Raw genomic sequence first — 24,853 nt, 5'->3', positions numbered from 1 at the left:
GTGATTTGAGGGTCCATTTTAACACCCAGGTTGGTGACAGATAAGGAAAGGGGGGTGTTTTGGCCAGAGAAGGTGATACTGGTGATGGTGGAAGAGCAGAGCTGATGTAGTGTGCCAATTAGGATGGGTTCCGTTTTGGAACTGTTTAACTGCAGGAAGTTGAGTTCCATCCACGTCTTGATATCCTCCAGGCAGGTGGTCAGTGTGGATGTTGGCAGGGGAGCAGAAGAAGTTGGGGTTGTTCTTATGTAGAGCTGTGTGTCATCAGCATAACAATGGTAGGATATACCATGCCTGCTAATTACATTGCCCAAGGGGAGCAGATAGAGAGTGAAGAGGGTGGGGCCCAGCACTGAGCCCTGAGGGACACCGCAGGTGACATTGTGGGTGTGTGATTTTGCTTTTTCCAGGGCGATGTACTCGGTTCTGTCGGTCAGATATGAAGTGAACCAATTTTGTATATTTTCTGAGTGTCCAATGGTGTATTTCAGGCGATGGAGGAGGATGTTGTGTTCAACAGCAGTTTTCAATGCAGATGGGATGTGGCCGGCCAGGAGGGAGTGGTTTATGATCCTGGTGATGAATGGAGAGATGGCAGAGATGCTGGCCTTCAGCAGGGCTGAAGGGAAAGGGTCCAGGGCACAGGTGGACGGCTTCATTTTCCTGAGTATGTCCTCCACCTCTTCCTGTGTGACATCAGAGAAGGAGCAGAGAGGCTGGACAATCTCAGACGGTGGGTCGGCAGTTGGAAGGGGGGCAGGAGAGCAGTGGTGGAGAGGTGTGAGCGGATATTATCAAATTTTTGTCTGAAAAAAGTGATGTGCATGTTGCACCTCTCCTCTGTGGCCTCAAAGAGGGATGGTGAAGGGGGTTTGAGAAGGTGATTTATTGTTGAGAAAGGTTGTTTGGAGTTACTGGGGCTGTTGTTGATGATGGTGGAATAAAATCTGGACTGTGCATCCCTCAGAGCTTTTGCATATGCCCTCTTGTGTTCTCTGTATGCCTGTTTGTGAGCAGTCAGTCCAGAGGCCTTGAGCCTCCGCTCAAGGACACGCCCAGTTGTCTTCATCTTTCGCAGCTCGCAGGTGTACCAGGGTGCTGAGCGCGAGAAGGAGACTAACCCAATGTTAAGGGGCAAGGAGATCCAGTAGACTGCTTAGGGACTGGTTGTAGGAATCCACTGAGTCAGCAACAGAGAGGAAGTCACTAGAGCCAGAGGAGAGAAGCTGAAGGTCGAGGGCCAGGGCATCTGCGTTGATGTTTTTCAGATTTCTGAAATGGACCTGTCGCTTAGGTTTGGTGTGGGGGGAAGGAAAGGGCAGCTCCATTGACATGACCTTGTGAACAGAAATACCAAGATCATAAAGTTGAAGGTTGCTGATGGGGGCGGAGTTAGAGATGACCAGATCAAGTGTGTGTCCCCTGAAGTGTGTGGGGACATCAACATGTTGTTGTAGGTTGAGGGAGTCTAGTAGCTGAAGGAAACTGGCAGAGGCGGGGGTGACATGAGGGGGTGTCAACGTGAATATTTATATCTCCCAGGATTATGGTATTGGCAGAGGTAGTACAGAGTGTTGTGAGGAGATCAGATATTTCCGGGATGAAAGCAGAGTTGGGTTTGGGGGGCTGGTAGATGAGGAGAACAGTCATGGGAAAGGGGGGCTTACATTTAAATACAAGACACTCACAGGAGGATGTTGTAGGCAGTGGCATGGGGGCCAACTCCAGGTCCTGTCGATGGATGACAGCTAGGCCACCACCGCGGCCAGTGCTACGAGCTGCCTCCAAGTAGCTGTAACTGGAGGGACAGGCTTCATTGAGGGCGGTGTAAACCTCTGGCTGGTGCCAGGTTTCTGTGAGACACACGAAGTCAAGTCCTTTCTCCCTGATGTGTTCTTCAATCAGGGTGGATTTATTGTTGTTGGATTGAGTGTTGAAAAGTTCACATTTGGCCAATAACTGTGGGGTGAATCTCTGAATCTCCGAGGTCGTAAAACATAGAAATCCACTCCGCGCAAACTGGAATCCACTCCACGAAATCTATCCAGCCGAGAGTGCGGGGATCTCGCTGTGATTCCAGGCGGGGAGTTCCGGTCCTCTGAAATGAGGCCAACGCGAAGTAACTTAGAGCTGCATTCTATCAAAAGGCCACTAGGGGGCGACCGTTTTGTGTTCAAAAGGACTTCCGTCTCTATACAAGTCAATGGAGAATTCACCAATTTCTCATTTGATTTCTAACCTCACTAAACGTTTTCAAAATGTGTTTATGGTCTCAATCGTTAGTTTAAAGCCTTCTTCAATGCAGTATGATGTTCATTTGTGAAATTTTGGCCTCCCTGATTTTATATTTGACGATAAAGCAGGGTATGCATTGGGGTGTGATTGACAGGTTGATTGACCAATGTCCTCGAGATCCAGCCCTCGCAACCAATGGCAACCTCCCCGCTCTGTTGTTGGCTCCGCCCATACTCCCGCCCATGACTCCGCCTCATGCCCATATAAGTATCTGTGTTCTTTTTTTCCCGGCATGCACCTGAAATTTTCAAGATGGCACTGCCTAGATTCGAAACTATTGGCTTCCGAGTAGCAGTCCACAAACCAATGGGTGACGTCACGGATGTTACATCCATTTCTTTTATACAGTCTATGGGTGATTCCCATGCTGGAGTGCAGAGATCTTGCAGTATTTCCCGTGTTGACAGAAAACCAGAGAGATGGGATGTTTGTAGCAGAGCAGCTTGGCTGGTTATGGAAGATGTATTTTCGACCGGAGCCTCTGTGAATGTAACGAGGGCGGCGAAGAAGTCCAAGTTCTTTGATGATGGGGATGTTAAGTCGAGGAATGGTTTTGGGCTTTAGTCGGTTGGGAGATGGAATAGCTGAACACCATGCTGACCAGGGAAGGATGCTGCCTAGCCTCGCTTACTTCTAGCCAGACAACGTTAGCACCAAGTAGCAGTCGGCTAACGGTTAATGGTAGACGGTGGTGAACGGTGGTGGAAGGGAATGAAAGTTGTCCGTCAAGGCGATATGATGATTGGATCCAGAGAGCACTTTCCAGGTGGGATGAGGGTTGCCAGGTTGCAAGGTTGACAGCTGCAAGTCATCAGTAGCAGGTATCATACAGGTAGGTACCTAGCTATTCCATCAGTAGAAAGATGCAGAAAGGTGCATCATAGGTTACGAGGTCCCAAAAAAAATTTGAGCACAAGGCATCGCAATTAAAACAATCGGTGCAGTAAAAAGAGCAACTTGGCTAGTAAAAAATAGCACAATAGCGTGAAAATAGTACAGGAAAACTATAAAAGCAATCGAAATCATGGATGGAGAAGCTGCGAACAAACAACACCAGCGTCCTCTCCAGTTACCATAGTAACCAGCTTGAGGAAAGACCATAAAGTTATTAATATCAAAATGTTTTGGCTTCGGGGGTTGAGCATAGCTCAGTGGGTAGAACCCGCCCCATGTGTTGAGGCTACAGTCCTCGCTGCAGGAGACCCCGGTTCGAATCCCGCACCGAGCGGTCCTATCCTGCATGTCATTCCCCCCTCTCTGCCTCCAGTTTCCTGTCTCTCTCTACTAACCTGTACATTAAAGGCAAAAAGCCCCCAAAAATATACTTAATAAAAAAAAAAAGAAATGTTTTGGCTTCTTGGGATCTTCTTGGGAGCATGAATGTGCTCAGTAAATGTTCATGTGTATTTATGTATAGTATAAGTGAAAGATTTGGCTGTCGCAAAAGGAAAGGTTAAGATCATTAGGATTTACCATCCTTGGACAATGAATTTTCTTGTGAATAATGATGTTATGAAGATTCTACAATTTTCACAATAACTTGTAATGGAGGGAGATATGACCTTGATGAGTGGTGCTTGACAAAAACAACTATTTGATGAAAACTCAGTAATTACAGAAAAATGGCTGCTTTATGAGGGACATAACTATGTTGCAGTAATGGATGAAGGTTGGACCATAACACTGAGGGTTTATGAAAGCACTGGGTGGCTGTCAACCCATTTAACATGTCTTTCTCCAGCATCCAAGGTAAGTCCCCAAACCTTTGGTGACTCAAAATTTAGGTCTTAACTAATTGTGTAAGTGAGGATGGCTAATCAGAGTAGGCGTGAGAGAGAAAGCACAAACATGAATATATATATATACACATATATACGTACTGTATATACACACATATATACATGTGTATATATATGTATGATTTTTAAAATCATCACAAATCATTATCACACTTCTGTTATTTGTGGACAATATTAAAAGGAATTAGTACAATGTCTGAGCACATTTGATTGTGTTTAGGATTTGACCAATATGTCATGAATGTCAGCTTCTTTGTGTCTTTGGATTATTGTGAGTCATTAAACCAGCATGTAGGTGGATTACTGTCAACAACTGTTCTGGTGTGGAGCAGTATATCATGGTACATTGTGAGATACACTTGGCTCTGATTGCTGCTCTGAGCACTATTAGGACAAAAGTGTGTTGAGCCTGAATGAAGTGTACTTATTGTTAATCCTTCAGATGTGGTACACACCTACTAGTAAGACCACATGTGTGGGACCAATATGTTCCATCACAGCATTAAAGTCTTTAATGCATTAAAGGAAATGTGGCTTGAAATAGTAAAAATGCATAAACCGGTATATTATATCAAGGTTGATTGTCTCATTAAGCTTCCACAAAAATAATTTCAAGGATTGAGGGGTCGTAATCAGATCATGTTTGATTAACAGCTCATGTTAGATTAGAACTCCCAAATATGTATTTTTATTTTACTGTACCTCCCGAAGTATGGCACGAATGGTTTTAGCATTCTCCATTCACATACATGAAATGGTTAGCATAGCTTCAAAATGGATCCTGTTGGTTTAGAATCTAGAACATCAATAATTTTTCTCCTAAATATGATTGGGGAGACATTTATTACATAATTAATGTCCTTGTTTAACCACACCCAGCTGCAACACGGTAACAAGGGAAGGAAAAGAGACTTTCTTAAGAATTACATAGCTATGTCAAAGGCTATGTTTTCAAAATGTTTAGATGTTTGCTATACGTACATTATTTTGTCCACCCATCCCTAACTGCAACATACAACAGCAACCGAGAAACTGTTACAGAAAGACATGCTTTAACATGCTGGCCATTGCTATACTTAAACAGTAGCAGTGAGTGTCATAGGAATTAAATCTACCTTACACATATTGAAACTGCTGTCACAGTGCTGTTAAACATGGTGCTGCAGGCAGACGTCTATATACTCTGTGGGACTGGAGGTCTGTTTAATCATCCTCATACTGATGGACGAGCATGCAGATCTAGCATTAATCTGTGTCTTTATTGTGCATTAATGCACAAACACCAAGTGCAGTATGTGTAAGTTTTTGTTTAGGGACTTGAGGCTTTATCTACCTATTGGTAACCTCCACTGCCACAGCAGGTCCACTGAAACTCCTCTACATAGATATTATGCAAAAATACTACAGCATTCTATACAAAATATAACCTCCTCCTCCTCAACACCCTGTGTGGTAGCTCCTGTTGTCTGTGTATGAATGTGTGTGAATGGGTGAATGAGACACAGTGAAAAAGTGCTTTGAGTGGTCAAAACGACTAGAAAAGTGCTATATAAGTACAGTCCTTTTACCATTTCATTCACTATGGGAAACAAGAAAAACTGTTACCAGAGGAAAAAACATATATTCATTGCACAGCAAAAACTGATAAAGAGTTGAAGACAAAGGATTAAACAATTTACAGACCTTTACTCCAATAATCCTACAGAATAAATAAAAAAGGAATTCAGTAACCTCAAATCCCAACAATCTAACAATACTAAAACAAACAACAACATAATTCTTAATCCAACAACTTAAAGAAGACAATTTTCTTCAAAGTAACAAAACAAGGGTTTTGCCTAAACAACTTGGACTTATGCACACTATCCAAAGAACTGGCTGATCTAACTCAAATAACCCTACATCAAATGCCACATAACAAATCACTTGGACTGGATGGATTCCTAGCAGAATATTATAAATATTACACAATTGAGGAACATACACACATTCTTTGAAGATTATTTGACAGATTAACCTTCAAAATACAAACTACCTCCATAATCCCCATATACATGAATGTGACCACTATGTCACATTAAAAAAACCCAACAAAGACCCACACTCCTAGCTGGTGTCCAATTCCTTTAATCATTTATTCAGTCAATGATCAAACTAATTATCACCAAAGCCTTACACAGAAAACACACTGAAGAGCAATGAAAAGCCACAAGCTGAAAAAATCAATTAAAAAACTCAATCTCATCAAAAATACAGTATCTCTAAGACTGAGCTGACAGTCAGGGGGAAAGCTACGAAAATCACTAAATCATCACTAACACTCTGCAAGTAACCCTGACTTTGTGTCTGGCCTTCATCACTTATTTGAAAATAACCAATTTATAACTTTCAACATAATTGATAACTTTCAACATACCAATCTAGACTTACATAGTTTGGGGGCATGAATCCATCATTACATCTAATTAAACAGCCCACTTTTCTCTTTTTCTTCTTACCCACCTCACCATTTTGTATTAAGGCAAATTTTTGTTTATTTAATTATTTTTTATTCATGTTGTTGTTTTGTCTAGGTTATTGTCTGGTACTGTTGGTTATCCTATTTGTACTGTACTATGTCATTTATTTTGTTTATCACTCATCTTGCACTTTAAAAAAAAGTCAGCACTCTGAATTTCAATCTTTTCAGGAGACAAAAGATACACCACAGCATCTTTCTTCAGATGTCATGCAGTTACTTTTACGCTAATTATTGTGTAAATGTCACAGGCTGTTGAATGCTACTCAGCCATGAAAATGTTATCAAATTTCAATGCCTGTTTCTCAGTCACACTTGGAATTGTGGCATGTATGCACATATCCTTTCAAAGCAACCATAGAAGAGTGATTTTTACACTGAACAATGCCTTTGATTTAGTGTACAACTTGTCTCCTAATGTTTATTCATAGCTGTAGCAATTGTTTAGAGATTCCGAATACTAATACAGTAGTAGCCACTTCAAAGTTCCCCTCCAAGCTGAATGCCAGCTGAATGGCAGCTGACTCCCAGCCAAGTTCCAGCTGAGTTCCAGCAGCTGGAGAGACCCCCTCCTTCTCCTGGGCGTGTCTATCTTTTCCTGTAAACCCGCCTATTCATTGTAATACAGGGTTTGACCAGGAGATAGCGTTTCTGTCACAAACTAGCCCACATTCTGATGTTTTATGATTTTTTACTGACAGGTCAGTGGTCATCCGAAATTCATCGAATCAAATAAAAAAATTAAATATCCTACTGACTACTGATTATTGTGTTATTTGTTTTGAATCTAACACAAAAAACGAAAAAAAAAAAGAAGCCTTTTCGTATTTTACTTTTAGGCTCAGATAAATAATACGAAATGACAAAAATGGACCACTATATTTGATTATGTGCAATTATACAGCGCATTTGTGCCAGCCAACCCTGGTCTATTCAGTGCTTTAAGCCAGGTAAGCCCATCCACCTTATTAGCATTATCATTGCTCGACCTTTTGTTTGGGCTTTATGGGCTATTTGGTTCCATTGTCACACAAATCACGCACAGAGATTCAGAATCAGAATAGTGTTCCTGGACGTCGGAACTATTTTCTGAGAGGGGTCACTGTTAGCTTTCATAATAGTCAAATCTCTCCCGCGTCATGGTGCTGCGCAGCCAGGTTTTCAGCCTGCGCAAGGCTGAGAAAGAGCGCTCAGATGCCGCGACAGATATGGGCCAGACAGAGTTTAATGAGCATTAATTATATGAAAAAGATAAATATAAGTCAGACAAATTGAGTTTAAATTCAGATTCGTTATTATTATTACAGTAACTAACTAGTTAATTAACTATTGGTGTAAAACTGAAAACTCAACCACACATACATGCTGGACAGAGTGGGGGCACTACACACATCTACAACTACACCCCTCACTCACTTAGAAAAGATGTAAAACTCAACGTAATTAGACTCAACCACACATACAGTAGCATATGTGCTGGATATAGTGGGGGCACAAACAGTGTCTTGACCTTGATTTTCGGTGGGGGAGGTGTCCAGCTCGAAGGTGATGGGTTGAGGGGGATGGTTACAGTGCTTGTCTTTCAAAGCGAATCCCCCCCGTCCCCAGCTGGCCCGCACTCACATTACCTCAAAACCGAAGTGTACTCAAGCACGGTTGCCTCCGACACAAACGTTGAGCGAAAACATAACGCGTGCTGCGCCGGTAACACACAACACAGCCGATCAATTAACACAACGCACTATGATTAAAAAGTACGAGCATGTTCTTCTGAGTCATGGCTGAATCATGCAGTAACCTACTACAGATACTTGATTTCATTCACGCTCGCAGCCTCTCCAGCAGCAGCTGAACAGACTTAGTTTAACTGAATGACTTAGAAGTCACCAAATGACTTGCTTTAACGAATTTCATTAGTTTATATAATGCAGATTTGTAAAATATTACTTTTATGAGGGTCACAGTCACAGACTGTATAAACTTAGCATTTCATAATTGTGGTAGCAGCGGTGCAGCAGATGTAATGAAGTCCACGCAGCACGCTGTATGCAAACTAATATTAAGCCTATAGCCTATTCATTATAATGTTGATGGACATAAATTGAGTTATTTTGCCTTAATAATGATAAAATAATACACAAAAAAATGGTCGGATTGGGAACCCATATAATATTAACACTACGTATTAAATAGCGCGTCCTGTTTTAAATCAGTAGACTGGGTTTGTCTCATGGGCTATTTCTTGGTTTGACAGTGACAGTGATCAGTGATCAGTCAGAGAAATTGTTAAGTGTCCGCGAGTGTTTCCTGTGACAGACGGTGTCCTGTCAGATGTACGGCAGCTTCAATTGCATCCGTACTTTCTAATGGATTAACTATATTTTACCCTTCATTAGGCTACTTTGTACAGAAGAATAGAAGTAAAACAAGTAATATTAGTGTATATAATATTTAGCCTCGTATTTTAATCAGGTTCAATCACAGGGTTGTAACGTGATGAATCCAGTTAATTTTTTTAATCGTTGGACAGCCTTATCTTTTCTATGAGCAGTGGGTCTAAACCGGTCTAAACACACTGCTCCTCCCCGTGGACAAATGAGGCATTGCAGCTGGTTTTCACTCAGGCAACTTAGGGGCGTTTCCAGTCGGGGCCTCATTGACCACGTCATCGCTGGGGGGATCACATTATCCCCCTGCTTCCATTATCGGCCAGCCAAGGACCGGTCAAGGACCAGTCAAGGAGCCATCAAGGAAACACGGGAACTTTGAAATGGCTTCATCTGTAAGTCTGAGGACTGCTGCATCTTGAGTAAAACACAAAAATATACACCATGGTAGATTGACAGCCGACAGATTGGCCAAAATAGCCTACTCTGTCTGTCTGTCTGTCTGTCTGTCTGTCTGTCAGTCTGAATTTCAAGTGTGCCCTTTATGTAGTGAGGGGGAAATTGAAGTTGTGGAAGTGTTGAATGAGGATCTACCATGTCTGTTCATATCCAATCAAAGAGCTTTACAGAAGTCTGACCATCACTAAATTTTAGTTTCCCACTCATAAGCATACATAACAGCAGTTAGCTTGACATAACCTAACTAACCATGCACAGATATTCTAAAAAGCGAGTATATACAACACAATGAACATCACATAATCCTCCCATATCAACATATATATTTTCTGGCACTTTCAATATGTTTCAATACAATAGCATCCAAAAACATAGCACTCACCAGTGATGTGGTAGCTGACTTGTCGGTTAACAGCAGAGCTGTCATCGTCTCTGGTGTTCAGCACAGCCACGACCTCGCCAGGTGGGTCACTCTCCTGAACTGACCCAAAGTAATTTTGCTCCAGGAACCTGGGAGGATTATCATTGATGTCTGATACCGCCACTGTCACAGTGGTGGTACTAGAAAGAGATACGGTTTCGCCAAGGTCTGAGGCTACCACTGTGAATGTGTAGGATGGATTGGATTCATGGTTTAGGTCCTTGTGGGTAGAGATCCAACCTGTGTTGCTATCGATGCTGAAGGTGCCTATAAGAGTGTCTGAATCCCCTTCTGACTGAATGAATGCCCCCAAACTGTATGTTACCTGGCCATTGGCCCCTGAGTCCAGATCTAGAGCTTGGACTTGAATGATTCTGGTTCCAATTGGCATTCCCTCCATGACTGTGGCTTCATAGGAGTTGGCCTCAAAGGTTGGTTTGTTATCATTTAGATCCAAAACTTTGACCTCAACATCAATAGAAGTCACAGAATCCAGTTTAGCCTGTTGTACAGTGGCAGTGACTTTGAAGTGGTAACCTTTGATAATCTCATGGTCCAAGGGCTTATCAAGTTTGATCACACCTGTATCTTTTTCCATCACAAACACCACATCTTGGTTGTTTGCTCCAGTCTCTCCATTAACCAGGGCAAAGTTAGCAGTGCGTGAGACATATCCAGGAATAGTGTTGAGGCGTATTGTCCCTATGGCTGATCCTATGGGGGTGTCTTCTTGGATACTAAATAAGTACTGATGTTGGCTGAAAGACGGAATGAAGGCATCTGGAGAAAGAACATGGATGTAGACAGACACTAGAGAGTGGCGAACTGGATTGCCTCCATCAACAGCTTTCACAAAAAAAGATAACACTGAATTCCTCAAGTGGCTGAAGCTGCCTTTAGTCACCATCCAGCCATTGTCAGGGTCTATCTCCAAAATGTCTACCACAGGGACATGTGCCTCACTGTAGAGTGAATACATCACTCTGGCATTAGTGCCATCATCAGGATCATAAGCCTGAATCTGCGTCACCAAAAAACCCTTAGCCACATCAGATTTGACTGATGCTCTGTATTCTGTGGCATGGAAACGTGGTACATTATCATTATCATCTAAAAGGGTAACCTGTACAGTACAGTAAGAAACACGTCCACCTGAGTCCTGGGCTGCCACTGTCAGAATTATGTCCTTATTGGTGGGATCCTCACGATCAAGCTTTTCCACTGTGATGATTTGACCATTTGTGTCAATGCTAAACTGGTCCTTGCCCACATCATTAACAAAGGAATAAGTGATGTGACCGAACACTCCAGGGTCTGCATCAGTTGCCTTCACCTGGAATGAATAAAAACATCAATCAGGCAAAACAAACACGTAATAAGTATGTACTTTATAATTAAAGTAACACATTATTGAGGTCACTCAATAAATCTCAACAGCACATACCTGTATAACTTTGGTTCCCACAGCAACATTCTCTCTCAGCTCTGCCTCATATGTATTCTGCCCAAACACTGGACTATACAGGTTGGCCCCCAACACCTTAACATGCACTTGTGCAGTACTGGTGAAAACCCCATCAGACACTGAAACATTAAGGCTGTAGATAGGCTCCATTCTTTGTTTCCGGTGGCCACCGGTGGACAGTGTGATGATTCCTGTCTTCTTGTCCATCACAAAGTTCATCCTTTCATTCCCTGACAAAATTCTGTATTCCAGCTTGTCAAAATCCGAGCTATCAGCATCCGAGGCTTGGACACAGGTTACAAAGTGACCCCTTGGTGCTAACTCACTTACATATGCTTCATAGAGCAGCTGATTAAAAATGGGAGGATTGTCATTCATGTCATTCACCACAACTATGACTGACACTTCACTACTCAATGGTGGGAAGCCATTGTCAGTAGCCCTGACGATGAAGTCATACTTCTGGACTAGTTCATGGTCTAGCATACGTGCAGTCAAGATTAGTCCACTGCTACTATCAATGTGAAAGTAGTCTGTGCTGTTATGTGCATCTGAGAAGATCTGGTAACGGACAACACAGTTTTTCTCTGAGTCTTTGTCAGTGGCAATAACCTGAAGAGCTGGAGTTCCAATCATGGCTGTTTCAGACAAAACTACCCTGTAGGACATTTTCTGGAAGATAGGTAGGTTGTCATTTACATCCTGAATAAACACATCTACATCAACCTCAGCACGGGCACCAGTCAAATAGTCTGTTGCTCTGATGGTCAGGTGGTAAGACGATGCTACTTCATAGTCCAAGCAGTGGATGACACTTATGACTCCAGTATCAAAACCAATGTCAAACTGTAGAGAGAGATCTCCATCAACAATAGTGTAGATGATATTCTGACCTTCTGGACTAGTTGCATTGATGCCAAGGATAGGTGTGTGCACAGCCACATCCTCATTTACTGAAACAGAATAAAATGATTTGTCAAAAACGGGCATGGCTTTGTTGACTACAGTGATGGGGAACTCAATAGTAGAGGAGAGAGGTGGAAAACCACCATCTCTGGCATATATCACCATCTGGTATTCCATATTGGACAAGTCAGACTCAAAGGGCCTCTTGAGGCTGAGACTGCCTGTTTGACGGTTAATCTCAAAGTGACCATGGTCATCCTTGAGATAATAAGACACCTCTCCATTAATCTCTTTGTCACCATCTACTGACATGACCCTAAAAATGGGTGACCCAGGTTCAGCTTCTACTTGGACAGCTGCGTAATAAGGCAGTCCAACAAACACAGGGGCATTATCATTGATGTCCTCCACCTGGACTCTAACCATAACTCTAGCCACATGCAGACGATCATGCTCCCTTCTTGCCTCAACAACCAGTTCATAGAACTCCTGCTCCTCACGGTCAAAGGGTATACCCGTGGTTTGGATCACACCAGAAGTTGGACGCATTTTAAAGCGTGTACCAGCATTCAATAAGGTATACTTCAAGGGTTCATTAAGACGGTTTCCCACAGCATTGACTACAGCCACTTTGGTGATATTTGATACATTCTCTTGAACAGAGGATGAGTAAAGGCTATGGGTGAAGCTGAGACCAGAGTCTAGAGCTTCTCGTACAAGAATGGTCACCAGAGCTGTGCTGGAAAATTTCCCATCTGAGACTTTGACGCTGAAACGGAAACGTTCCTTGGAAAAGTTGTTATTTTTGACAATTATGACACCATTAGAAAGTTTAATGGCAAAATGCCCCAGTGCTCCATCAGTTAGAGAGTAGGTAAGCTCTGTGGGGACATCTTTGTCAGGGTCTATGGCTGAAACCTGCAGAGCTTCTACTCCCACATATGTGGGAAGAAGCAGTACTGTTTCATAGGCATTCTGGGTGAAGCAAGGTGGTGAATCATTTGTGTCAATCACTTGTATTGTGACTTCAGTTGGACTGTCTGCTGTCAACTGTGGTCTGCCATTGTCCCTCACATGTACATGGAAGTGGAAGGTAGCAAATGTCTCATGGTCTAGATTAGCAATGGTTCTGATGGAGCCAGTCCCTGAGTCCACTGTAAAGAACGCTTTTGCAGTGTCCTCAACAATCTGGTATACTAATAGGGCATTCTGGTTGCGGTCAGCATCAGTGGCCTTGATTACTAGAGGTGAGTTATCTGAGTTTAAGACCACACTGTTGACTGGTGCAGCCTCGCTGATGCTACCATGATAATGAAGCTGCTGAAACACTGGTGGGTTGTCATTTTGATCTGTTACCTGGATCATAAGGGTAGCATTGGAGGCCATGCCAGCCATGTTGGTAGCCTGGACTATGAGGGTGTAAGATGCTGTTGTCTCGTAGTCTAGAGGCTTTTGAGTTGTAATCACGCCACTGTATTGATTAATCTGGAATACACGATCAGCGTTGCCCTGCTTAATATCATAAGTGAGGGTGGACTGGCTGACTGCAGTGACTGTTGTGACGGAGGTCCCAACCACTGCATTCTCTGTGACGTCAGCTTGGTACTCAGGCTGGGGGAACTTTGGACTGGCGTTGTCAGAGAGGGTGACAGCAATACGCACAATGGTAGTGGTGGATAGGAGAGGGGAGCCATTATCTGTGACTCTGACAGTGAGTACATAATGGCCTATGCTGGACAAGTCCAGGTCACGTGCAACAGTGATGATACCCAAAACTGGCTCAATATAGAATGCATTTCCAGTGTTTCCTGGAAAATAAAAAAGAAACATAAAAAAGTTATCAATTTAGTCAATATTTTATGGGCAATTACCTAAAGGGAATAAACATTTAAACAGAAGAGTAAGCATTTAGTTGTCAAGGGTGCCCACCTGCTTCAATTAAGTAGTGTAGTTCTGCGTTCTCGCCTTTGTCTTTGTCCAGGGCGGTGACCTGGACTACAGCTGATCCCACTGCCGCTGACTCATAGACTGAGCCTTCATACAGTGCACTGGTAAAGATGGGTACGTGGTCGTTTATATCTTGTACTTCTACCAGCACACGAGCCAGGTTCTTTCTGTAGGGGAACTCTTGGTCCTTAACCTGTCGAGAGAAAAAAAGTTAAAAGGTTATTGTCAATGTTGGAGCTGACAAGTTTGATCTCTTCAGTATAAGAAAAGAGGGGATGAATTTGAGTCTTTGAAAACATTTAAATATCACAATGTAATGGCTTTTGTGACTACAAGTATTGAAATCCTCCTCATCAATATCATCAACCTTAATGGTCATCACCAATAATCATCAAATCATGTTACAGAGACTTGAACATTTACCTGGTATTAAAGGAACTACATTAAACTGGTTTAAGTCTCATCTATCAGATAGATTTCAGTTTGTACATGTTAATGATAAATCCTCCATGCAAACAAAAGGTAGAGTTCCTCAGGGTTCAGTGCTGGGATCAATACTATTCTCCTTATATATGCTTCCTTTAGGTAATATTATTCAGAAACACTCAATAAATGTTTGTATTTATGCAGACAATACTCAACTATATCTTTCAATAAAGCCAGATGAATCCAACCAGTTAACTAAACTACAAACATGCATTAAGGACATAAAGGCCTGGATGACCTGCAACTTCCTGCTACTAAACTCAGAAAAAAAAATTATTGTGGCCCCAAACACCTTAGAAACACATTATCTAATGATATAACTACTCTGGATGGCATTACTCTGGCCTCCAGCACCACTGTAAGGAAGCTAGGAGTTATATTTGGTATAATCCTTCCCCGGAGTTCTCTGTGCTTTCTCGTCTCACAGATAACCTGGATTGTAGATGTCTAGATGACAGATTCAAGCCCTGGATCCGTTATCCTCCTGCCAGGTCTTACTAACTTCAATGTTGATTATTTTCTCAATGTGCTTCTCTCTCTTACCCCGCCCCCCTCTTCTCTCAACCCCAACCTGTCATGGCAGATGGCCGCCCACTTCGAGCCTGGTTTTGTCTGAGGTTTCTTCCCGTTAAAAGGGTTTTCCTTGTCACTGTTGTCAAGTGTTTACTCATGTGGGAATGTTGGGTCTCTTTAAATTAAACTTAAAGAGTACAGTCTAGACCTGCTCTATGTGTAAAGTGCCTTGAGATTACTTGATTGATTGATCATCATAAACTCACAGGCTCTGCCAATCCAATGGAAAATATATGCTCATTAATTTTAATCACAAATCGAACTAAAAATTCCATGAGTCTGTGAAATTGTAATGTGTCCAGTGAAATCACTGTCCAAAGTATGACAAACACAAAAACATCATCACATTAGAACTTGCTGTAAATCACTGTCAGCCACTTCTGTGAATGAATTTCTCCTTGTTTCTATAATTCAGAAACATTTCTATTATCCTCCTGAAAAATGTTTTACTGGTCTCTCTGGTTCTGACCACTCAAGGCCAGTAACCAATGACAGTATAATAGCTACATATATTTGACCTGTGTCTTTGATTATTGAAGTTTCTTGACAGAGCTTTGCTTGGTAACTGAAAACACCTCTTGATCTTTGTATTGCTTGGTGAGAGACTTCTAACCTTTTTGTACTGTTTGAATATTTTTTAGAAAATACGCAACTTTCACTGGTGAAAAATCACTGAAGAAAATCAACAGTAGAAAGTCAAAGAAAAAGACAGCCTAAAGCTTAAACTTTATTGCTCTCAAAGCAGATACATTAACTTCAGATACGGACAGGTTAGACTATTTTGTAAAAACAAAAAAAGTTATGTCAGTAATTTTTTTATTGTTACACCTGTATTATCCAGTATAACATCTACCGTATTTTTCGGATTATAAATCGCTCTGGAGTATAAATCTCACCAGCCAAAAATGCATAATAAAGAAGGAAAAAAACATATATAAGTCGCACTGGAGTATAAGTCGCATTTCTCTTTGATAATGACTTTGATCATGGCGCAGCGAAAGAATAAAAATTATGATATAAAATTTAAGATTTCCGTTGTGAAATATGCGGAGGAGAATAGTGGAAAAGCGGCCGCGAGCCATTTTTCTGTGGACCCCATAAGGGTGAGGGAGTGGAAGAAGCAGAAAACGGAGCTTCAACACTTGTCAGAACAAGAGGCTATTGTCTGGACTACTGAAAAAAGTGATGACTGATTTAAAACTTGTGATTTGTCTTGTGAATTATCTTACAATTGTTTCGTTTACTTCGTAATTTCTGCCCATTTTTCAACACGTTTTTGTTCTTGACTTTTGCCTCACATAGAAAGAAATAATTTTTTTTGTCCCGAAGCTGAACCCTTAATTCGGGCAACTACCGGGTAGGTCTGCGTATGGTGTGTAAAGACCAAATTCCCATGCGTGTGTTTCGCATGATGTTTTAACAATGCAAAGCCATACTTGAATAACATAAATAAATAAATAAAACTACGTTGTAGAATGTAGACCCTATTTCACTAGTATTGCTGGACAAGGTTTTTTTTGCGACAAAGTAATTAATCGCCTGTCCCAAATACCCTGGATTCAAATACACGCCTAGTCTCTTACGTGAATGAGATAAATAATAGCCCCGGCTATTATTTGATATTTTACGGTAATGTGTTAATAATTTCACACATAAGTCGCTCCAGAGTATAAGTCGCACCTCCGGCCAAACTATGAAAAAAACTGCGACTTATAATCCGAAAAATATGGTAATTATAATTTGCAGCTTTAATTGCCAGTTGCTCTTGCCAGTCTAGAAACCATCAACAGGATTTTATAATCTGGGAGAATGAATAACCTTGACGAATGACTGTAGTGTTATTAACACAACAATACACAACAAAAAGAAAAACTGCACTGCCTGTAAACACTTATAGTTACAAACCAGCTCTGAGATTAAAAGTAGGAATACAATGACAATTAGTGTGTTCAAAGAGGCAGAATATGCCAAAGGGATGTTGTAACTTTTCATCACCAGTAGGTCTTGACCAAAGTACATCTTACCATGACGGTGAGGATGTGCTGGGCACAGGCCTCATGGTCTAGCCTCTGGGAAGTGTAGATAGTGCCCAGGGAGGGGTGGATGCGGAACAAACGCATGCTGCTGGGGTCTATGGAGCTCTGTAAAGAGTAAGTCAGCCGGTGATGCTCGTCACGGTCAGATGCCAAAACCTGGACCACCTCTGTGTCAGGTGGTGTGTCCTCAGAAATGGTTACATCATAGGTTGGCTGGGAGAAGATGGGAGCATTGTCGTTGTTGTCCAAAACAGTGATGTGAACCTGGATCATGAAGGAGAATAAAATAGTAGTATTTAGGAGACATGGCTAGGGAATCAATTGTCAGGAACAACAGATGTACAACTAATGAGCTCAGTCTCACCTGTGTTCATAACAAGAACATTTCAGACTAAAATCTATTTAATTCAGGGAAATTTCTGTGATCTGTGGATTCACTTGCAGAGGCAAAGTCATATATTCCATTTGACTTTGATGAGCTTTGACGTATAAATGTGTGACAAAATGCCTCATAGCAGGTGCTGTACTGACTAATAATGAATGAATTAATGAGTTAATGGAATTGTGTAACAGAACATATGTTGAACAATAATGAACTCGATGGAATGTGTCATTGTGCGGACTGCAGAGATACCATGTGGTGTGTTTGTGGTTGGTAAGTGTCATGACTCATGGAAAGTTACTGAGTCACAGATGACTGGTGGATCAGGCCCAGCATGAGTCAGGAAAACACAAGATGAGAGACAGACAAGCAGAGAGGCAGACAGAAGAGACAGAAAGGCTGGAAATGAAAGTAGACTGAATTATGGGAAGGAAAACCAATGAGAAGAAAGTCAATAATGGTCATATAAATGACTTCTTGTGCCAAAGTGGATAAGTGGGGTTGAGAGGGATGTTCATCAATTACACTTGATCATGGTCCTAATGCTGTTAAAAAACAACAAAAGTGTTCACAACATACTCAGGTCAATAACTTATTTTTTCTGATTTCACTGACCTTCGTAGAAGTATTTTACTTATTATAAAGTGTTAGTGTTGCTGTTAGAGGTAAGATCTTAAGCCCGGGCCCAAAATGTCAATTATTACGTTCGGGTCGGGTCGGGCCGGGCTTCTCTCTCGCTAGCTTTTTTTTAATAAATATATATTTATGTATTATGTATACTAAAAGCAGCTGGTCCAGAAACATGTATGAATGGATTCATCCGTGCGCGCAGTCTCCAGGGGAGGATTTTTAAAGTCTGTTTGTTTCCGCCTTTATTAACGAAGACTATAGTGAACCTGCTGCGCTCTGGAGGCTTTACCCCGTGTATCTCAGATGCCCTTCCTTGTGATCTACAATGAAGCCCAGAGACCTGCTCCTGCTGCTGTTCCTCTCCTTGTCAGAGAATATGCATCTTACAGTCTTGTTTAACTGGGAGAATTCGTTACAAAAGACAGGCTTTAATTTGTTATCATTATGCACAGGCATCGTCACAAATGGGATCACACAAATCGCAACCAGTCCCTTTTCCCGGAGCAGTGCTCTGTCCGGCTCTGACTGACGCATCCCCTCCCTTTCCTCCTCCTCCTGAGTCCTCACAAATAAAATATAAAATGTCTGTTTTTTTCGGGCTCGGGCCTGCAAATCAAGTTAATTGATCGGGCTTTAATACCCGCGGGCCTGGGTCGGGTCGGGCTGGATTTTTTAGGCCCGATCTTACCTCAAGTTGCTGTCTGTTTACGGTAGAGTTTCCAGGCAAAGGTGGCAGGATGCCAACCCTGGTTCAAATGAGGTGTCAGGGCTGGAGGCCAGGGCTGCAAGATACAAGTTATTGCTACAGTGTGGAGCTGAGCAGGGGATAAAAGGGTTTGGTGCAGCCTGTACAGACAAAAACTGGCATTGCCAGGAGTGAGAGGAAATAGGTCTGGGCAAAGTGATGGGCAAGCTGTTGCGAGGAAAGGAGGCATACAAGGATGACAAAGGACAGACATAAAAGTATCTTAAGCTGTTCTATCATATCCTATCTTTATCATTATTCCACTCATAGCACCACAACACTAGACCTCATATGAGATCATATCAAATCTAAGTAGTTGTTTTATATTTTTGAGTAAATCAAGAAACACAACTGCAGCAAATTGATGGTGATGTGGTGTGATTCATGTCACATGTTATATAAAACAGTATTTTTAATTCTGTATGAATCAAAAAGGCTGTGGTAAAAATAGAGAAAAAGATGCATTGGAAATCTAGTGAAGGAAGCCACATCACAAAACTGCTGATGATTCTTAGTTTTAGAATTTTAGCACATCTATTATGTACATTTAGTATCTGGAAGCAGTGGACAGCCATATTCTGGGTTTTGGGGACAAAACCAAGTTAATGACACATTCAAAACTCATGAGAGTCAGACTAACTCCAGAGAAAAGTTCAATAAATCTTGGGTCTTGGGTTGAATCAAATACTGTTCAATCACATTGACAAATATCAGTCAAATGTTCCTGTTACATTTTTCCAGTTTGAAGAGTGAGTTCCTTATTTGTGACAAAGACCTTAAAACTGTGCCTGTGCCTGTTGGAGCCACGTTTTACCAATGTGAGTTGGAATGGAGCATGTGAGAATACTCTCTGTGTCCTTGTTCATTTCAAGTGGGTAGGGACTGAATCTGACATTCTCATTGTTTTCCTTATTATGACTTATCTTAAAATGTATTACAGGCACAAAATTTCATGTACATTATCTTCAAACTACAAAAAAACATCTACATGCAGTTGTTTTTATACTATTATTTGTCTGCATAGATAGACATGTTCACATGTGAAGTATGGTTTTGTGTGTTGAGTCTGCACATACATTTTGGGCTGACATCGAGCCTTGAAGAAATGGGCAGATGATGTGGATGTGGAAAGTATAATTTGACCTAAATACATGACATGCATTTGGTGTGGGAGGAAACAAACAAGAAAATCAAGTCCCTGCTTCAAACCCAGGACCACTGAAACACCCTGAAAAATAGAATAAATTTACTCCAGTCAAGAAAAAGTCTTTCTGTCTTAGAAAATGATTTGAGTATCTCCATCTTCCAAGAGTACTTATCACTTACAGTGACATGGAACATTGGAAAATGTGTTGGTTACACAGGATCATACTGCATTTTCCTCTTTTTTCCCTATTGCCAACCTCTATTAATTCACTGGAGCAACAACATAGCATCTGGTGCATCAACTATTTCAACTGATCCAAAAGAAGTTAGAAGGTAAAATTCTAAACCACCTCACAATTGAAGGTTAGTGAAATAAATATCATGTGATACCTGTGTGTATGCCGTGTTGGTGCCATCTGTGGCCTGCACCGTCAGGTTGTAAAAGGAGCGCTGCTCAGCATCCAGAGGCTTGGCGATGATGAGGGTTCCCACAGCCTTCTCTGCGTCAAACACACTGTCACTGTTCCCACCTGCTCCACAGGAGGAATGTCAGACAGAAGGAAGGTGTCAATTATACAGACATACACTGGACACACACAACTGATGAATATATAAACGCGTGCACGCACACACACACACACACACAACTAGTATAATCTCAGTCAGTGAAATGTGTTGCTACAGTGATCAGATGAACTGAACAGCGCATGACTGGAGACCACTGCTTCACACACACACACACACACACACACACACACACCCTTCATTGATTTGTCTTGGTGTGGCTGTGAGTGTGTGACGGTGTAAAGGGGGGAGGGATGGCGGCTGACAGGGATCAGCTTCTCTCTCTGTCTCACACACACACACACAAGCTGCACACACTCTGCAAACCAAAAGTAAAAAGCATACGATCACAGCAACACAATGAAGCACGAGCACTGGCCATGCAAGCAGCACCCCAACAACACACAACCAAAGTCTGTGTGGTGTGTGCGCGTGTGCATGTTCCTATTACAGATTGCACTGTATGTGTGTTAAATGGATTTGAAACATATTTGTTTATGTGTGTTTGACCTGGTGATACCCTCCTATATGTGCCCCAAACACAGAATCTCCTGCCAGCTCACAGATAATGATTTGAAACCCAACCGTAAACTGTGTGTGTTGCATTTCAAAGCACAGATCTTTCATCTTCAAACTCCTGTATTGAAACTGTATGTGTGGTGAGACTTGCTGACATGAGCGTTAATAATGTAACATAATATGGGTAATTTTTTACCTTTTATCAAGAAAAAATAAAACAGTGAAGGAGCAACCATCTGCTGACAACCAATCATGCTTGACTCAACTTGACTTAACTCCACTCAGCAGCACAAATATATTTCAATCCAAATGGATGGAAGGTTAATTGTTTCCACCAGCAGTTCTGAACTTTTCTCAACTCAGTAAGCAAGATGAGAAAATAAGTATCCAGTGAGAGCTGAGCACTGATGTTACTTGTTTCATGTGTCATGGTTACCACTGTGTTAAAGTTGTCCTGCAACAGCAAATATGGAGAACTTGTATTTTATCCAACTGATTTCAGCACTAGCTTCAGAGTGCACCAATAACCACCAGGTGCTGCATATTAGCAGTCCAGATACAGTCATAGTCAAGGCACCTTTCTTCTCTTTCGACTACTCTAATCGTGTTTACGATCTATGTCCACATTCACCCATTCACACATTGGTAGTAGAGGCTGTCATGCAAGGTGCCAATCTGCTCATCAGGATCTTAAAGTCTGTGTAAAGTAAGAATAAATATGTGTTTGACATACCACAGAAAAGTGTGTTGTTAACCACCCTGCCAAATTTGAATGATTAAAAAAATCGCCAAATATATGAAATTAGGCTTCAAAGTTTTGTAAAAGTCAGCCTTCTTCTCTGCTACCAAACGCTGTGGGAGTGCCCGCCAAGTCCGCTGAAACCCCGCCCCCTACCAAGTGTCACCTGTCAATCAAAGTCACCACCTCTACCAGAAACATGGACGCTATGTCTGAGAGCTTTCTGCTGCTAACTCAGCCGCTAACTCGGCTGCTAGCTCGGCGGCTAACTCGGCTACTAGCTCAGCGGCTAACTCGGCTGTCAGCTTGGCAGCTAGCTCGGCAGCTAACTCAGCTAACTGGCTAATTGTAGACTGTAGTAGTAGTAGTGTGCGCTGAATGTATTTATACCTCTACAGCAGCAGGGGTGGGTTTATGCTAATCAGTGCCGCGTTATGTAACGCTAAATCCTGAACACAGAAATCTTGGAATACAGTTTGTGAAGCCTAGCTCCACAATTCAAATCTAAATGGTTGAAATGCTTTTTACACCTTTTTTAGAAATACATTTATGACCTATTTTATGTGTTTAGAAGAAAATGTCTGAATTCACGTTACACAGTCTTTAACTAATGCACTAACACACTCACACACCACTGGTGCAGCCATTGGGAGCAATTTGGTGTCAGACTGGAGGAGCTGGTAATCGAACAGGTGACATTCTGATTAGTGGATCTACCAACTGAGCCACAGCCACTCCAAGTCACTGCAGTTACTCCCACTGAGTGTCAGAAAGATGTTAGTGTTCAGCCTGAATGCCATGAAAACACAAAGAAACACATCTAAAATGTGTAATTTAATCTCAGCTGGACTGGGAGCAGATAGAAGTTGGGAATTGTGTGTGTTACAGTAGGGGCATGCATCACTATCTGTCTGTGTGGATGTCAATGTTGGGTATGTGTGTGTGTGTGTGTGTGTGTGTGTGTGTGTGTGTGTGTGTTGCCAGATTCCCTGGCAGTGTCTCTGTCTAATAAATCACCAAACTCAACACAGTAGCAGCTAAGACCACAGCCCCTCAATACTAAACCCAGGCTTATTGACTGTTATTATTATCATTAGTAGTAGTAGTATTTGTTGTTATTGTTTGTATGTGAATATGTGTGTGACCAGCAAGATGTCCCTTTATGTCTTCTGCTCATCTGTTTGTAGAGCCAATGTAAAGAACAACCCAGCACCCTACAACTTCACTGATATTTGGACTCATCTCTTTGATTGCAGTAATTGCAGTGAAATAGCTCTGCTGTAAAAACACACTCCTCAACTGATCTATTACATTGCCACTGCTTAGAGATGAGGCTTCTTGTGGATGAACACTTGGATCCCCAGATCAATAGTGTAATCAATTTGCACTTGTCTATTTAGTGCCTAGACAAAATGAATAATACACTGGACTGAAGTTGTAAACTTGAAAATGACTTATTCTGTTCCTCTGACTATTAAAGCTGCAGTCTCTATTTTTGTGTTATATTTGCAAAAATTATCATTATGATCTGACAGTAAAATAAGATACAGATAAACTGTGACATAATCCACTGTCTCTCGTAAAATGATTTGCAAGAATCCACCACTCACAAATAAAAACAACCAATCAGAGCACGGAGGAGTGTCAATGATGCTGTACACATACTGCTGGCAGCAGTCTGTTGACGTCACATTTAGTATCGGCTCGGCTCGCTTGGAAACTCAGCAGAGCAGGTACTAAAAAGGTACCATGTACCAGGTAATATCCCTGATGGAAATGCAAAAAAAAAAGAGTCAAGTCGGGTCGAGTCGAATCGCACTGGAACTGGATAGTGGAAAAGCGCCATTACTGTGAGAATGAGCCTTCACGTGTGCAGTGTGCGAAATTTCCCAGTTTACCGACCTGATCGGGACATATGGGAGGCTGAGTGCACCGTGTGCAAAGCTGGCACATGTGTGTCTGTGTCCAATAAAGGTGCCGGGGACCTCATAGCTCATATGGACACAGAGAAACATACACATCAGCTCTACAGCAAAATATGGATGGGTAGACATGGAGGATGAAGAAGATAACTAAAGATTTTGTTTTTTGTTTGTTGAAGTAACTAAGACTATTATTTTACAAGCTGATTTTTCTAACACAGAAGAGACATTATTTCTATCATTATTTTATTCCAGATATATATATATATATTTTACAATTGAGGCATAATAAAGAAAGTTCAGTAACCTCTGAGAAGCCTATCTGAATTTCTGTCTTTGAGAGATATTATTTTGTAATATAACAAAAATATTCTATCCATACATATAAACTTTAAATATATTAAAATTATAAGGAATCTTTGAGTAAACTGCGAGTATCATTTAAGTAAGCTATCTCTTGGCCAGGCCGGGTGTCCTCTTTTTTGGAAATCAAAATATGGTCACCCTATCCTAAAAGGTGGTCCTAATCCATGAGTAATAACCTGTTAAACTAAGTTTAGTCCACAGTGAAACAGGCAACCGTTAGTTTTGCTCCCCCAATATTAGCTACTGCTCATATCTTCCATCAGCCACTCATACTAACTCAGTTGTTCCTGCCCTTGGTACCAGGACCAACAGATGCATGTTTTATTTATTTATGTCAGGGACCATGTACAAAAAACATTAATCTCAAAAAAGAGAAAAGATGCTCTGTACCTGTACCAGATTCACCAGAACACAGAGTTAAACCCAACACCACTCAAAGCACACAGCACACACACACACACACACACACACACACACACACACACACACACACACACACACCCTCACCTCATAGTAATAAACATATAACAGAATATAGATATCAAAAT

General features: G+C 41.6%; 1 protein-coding gene across 1 annotated transcript in view; it reads right to left on the bottom strand.

Annotated features, from left to right (window-relative positions):
- fat3a (FAT atypical cadherin 3a) overlaps positions 1 to 24,853 on the bottom strand; it is a 194,875-nt gene that overhangs the window by 47,207 nt on the left and 122,815 nt on the right. Inside the window, exons 8-12 of the mRNA XM_053320639.1 lie at positions 20,586 to 20,725; positions 17,281 to 17,556; positions 14,180 to 14,390; positions 11,324 to 14,058; positions 9,841 to 11,212 (exon numbers count right to left, since the gene is read on the bottom strand). Coding sequence (XP_053176614.1) covers positions 9,841 to 11,212; positions 11,324 to 14,058; positions 14,180 to 14,390; positions 17,281 to 17,556; positions 20,586 to 20,725 — 4,734 coding nt within the window. The remainder of the gene's footprint in view (positions 1 to 9,840; positions 11,213 to 11,323; positions 14,059 to 14,179; positions 14,391 to 17,280; positions 17,557 to 20,585; positions 20,726 to 24,853) is intronic.

The sequence above is a fragment of the Scomber japonicus genome, chromosome 6 (assembly GCF_027409825.1).
Source record: "Scomber japonicus isolate fScoJap1 chromosome 6, fScoJap1.pri, whole genome shotgun sequence".
Lineage (NCBI taxonomy): Eukaryota > Metazoa > Chordata > Actinopteri > Scombriformes > Scombridae > Scomber > Scomber japonicus.
This window is presented reverse-complemented; position numbering and strand designations above follow the sequence as displayed.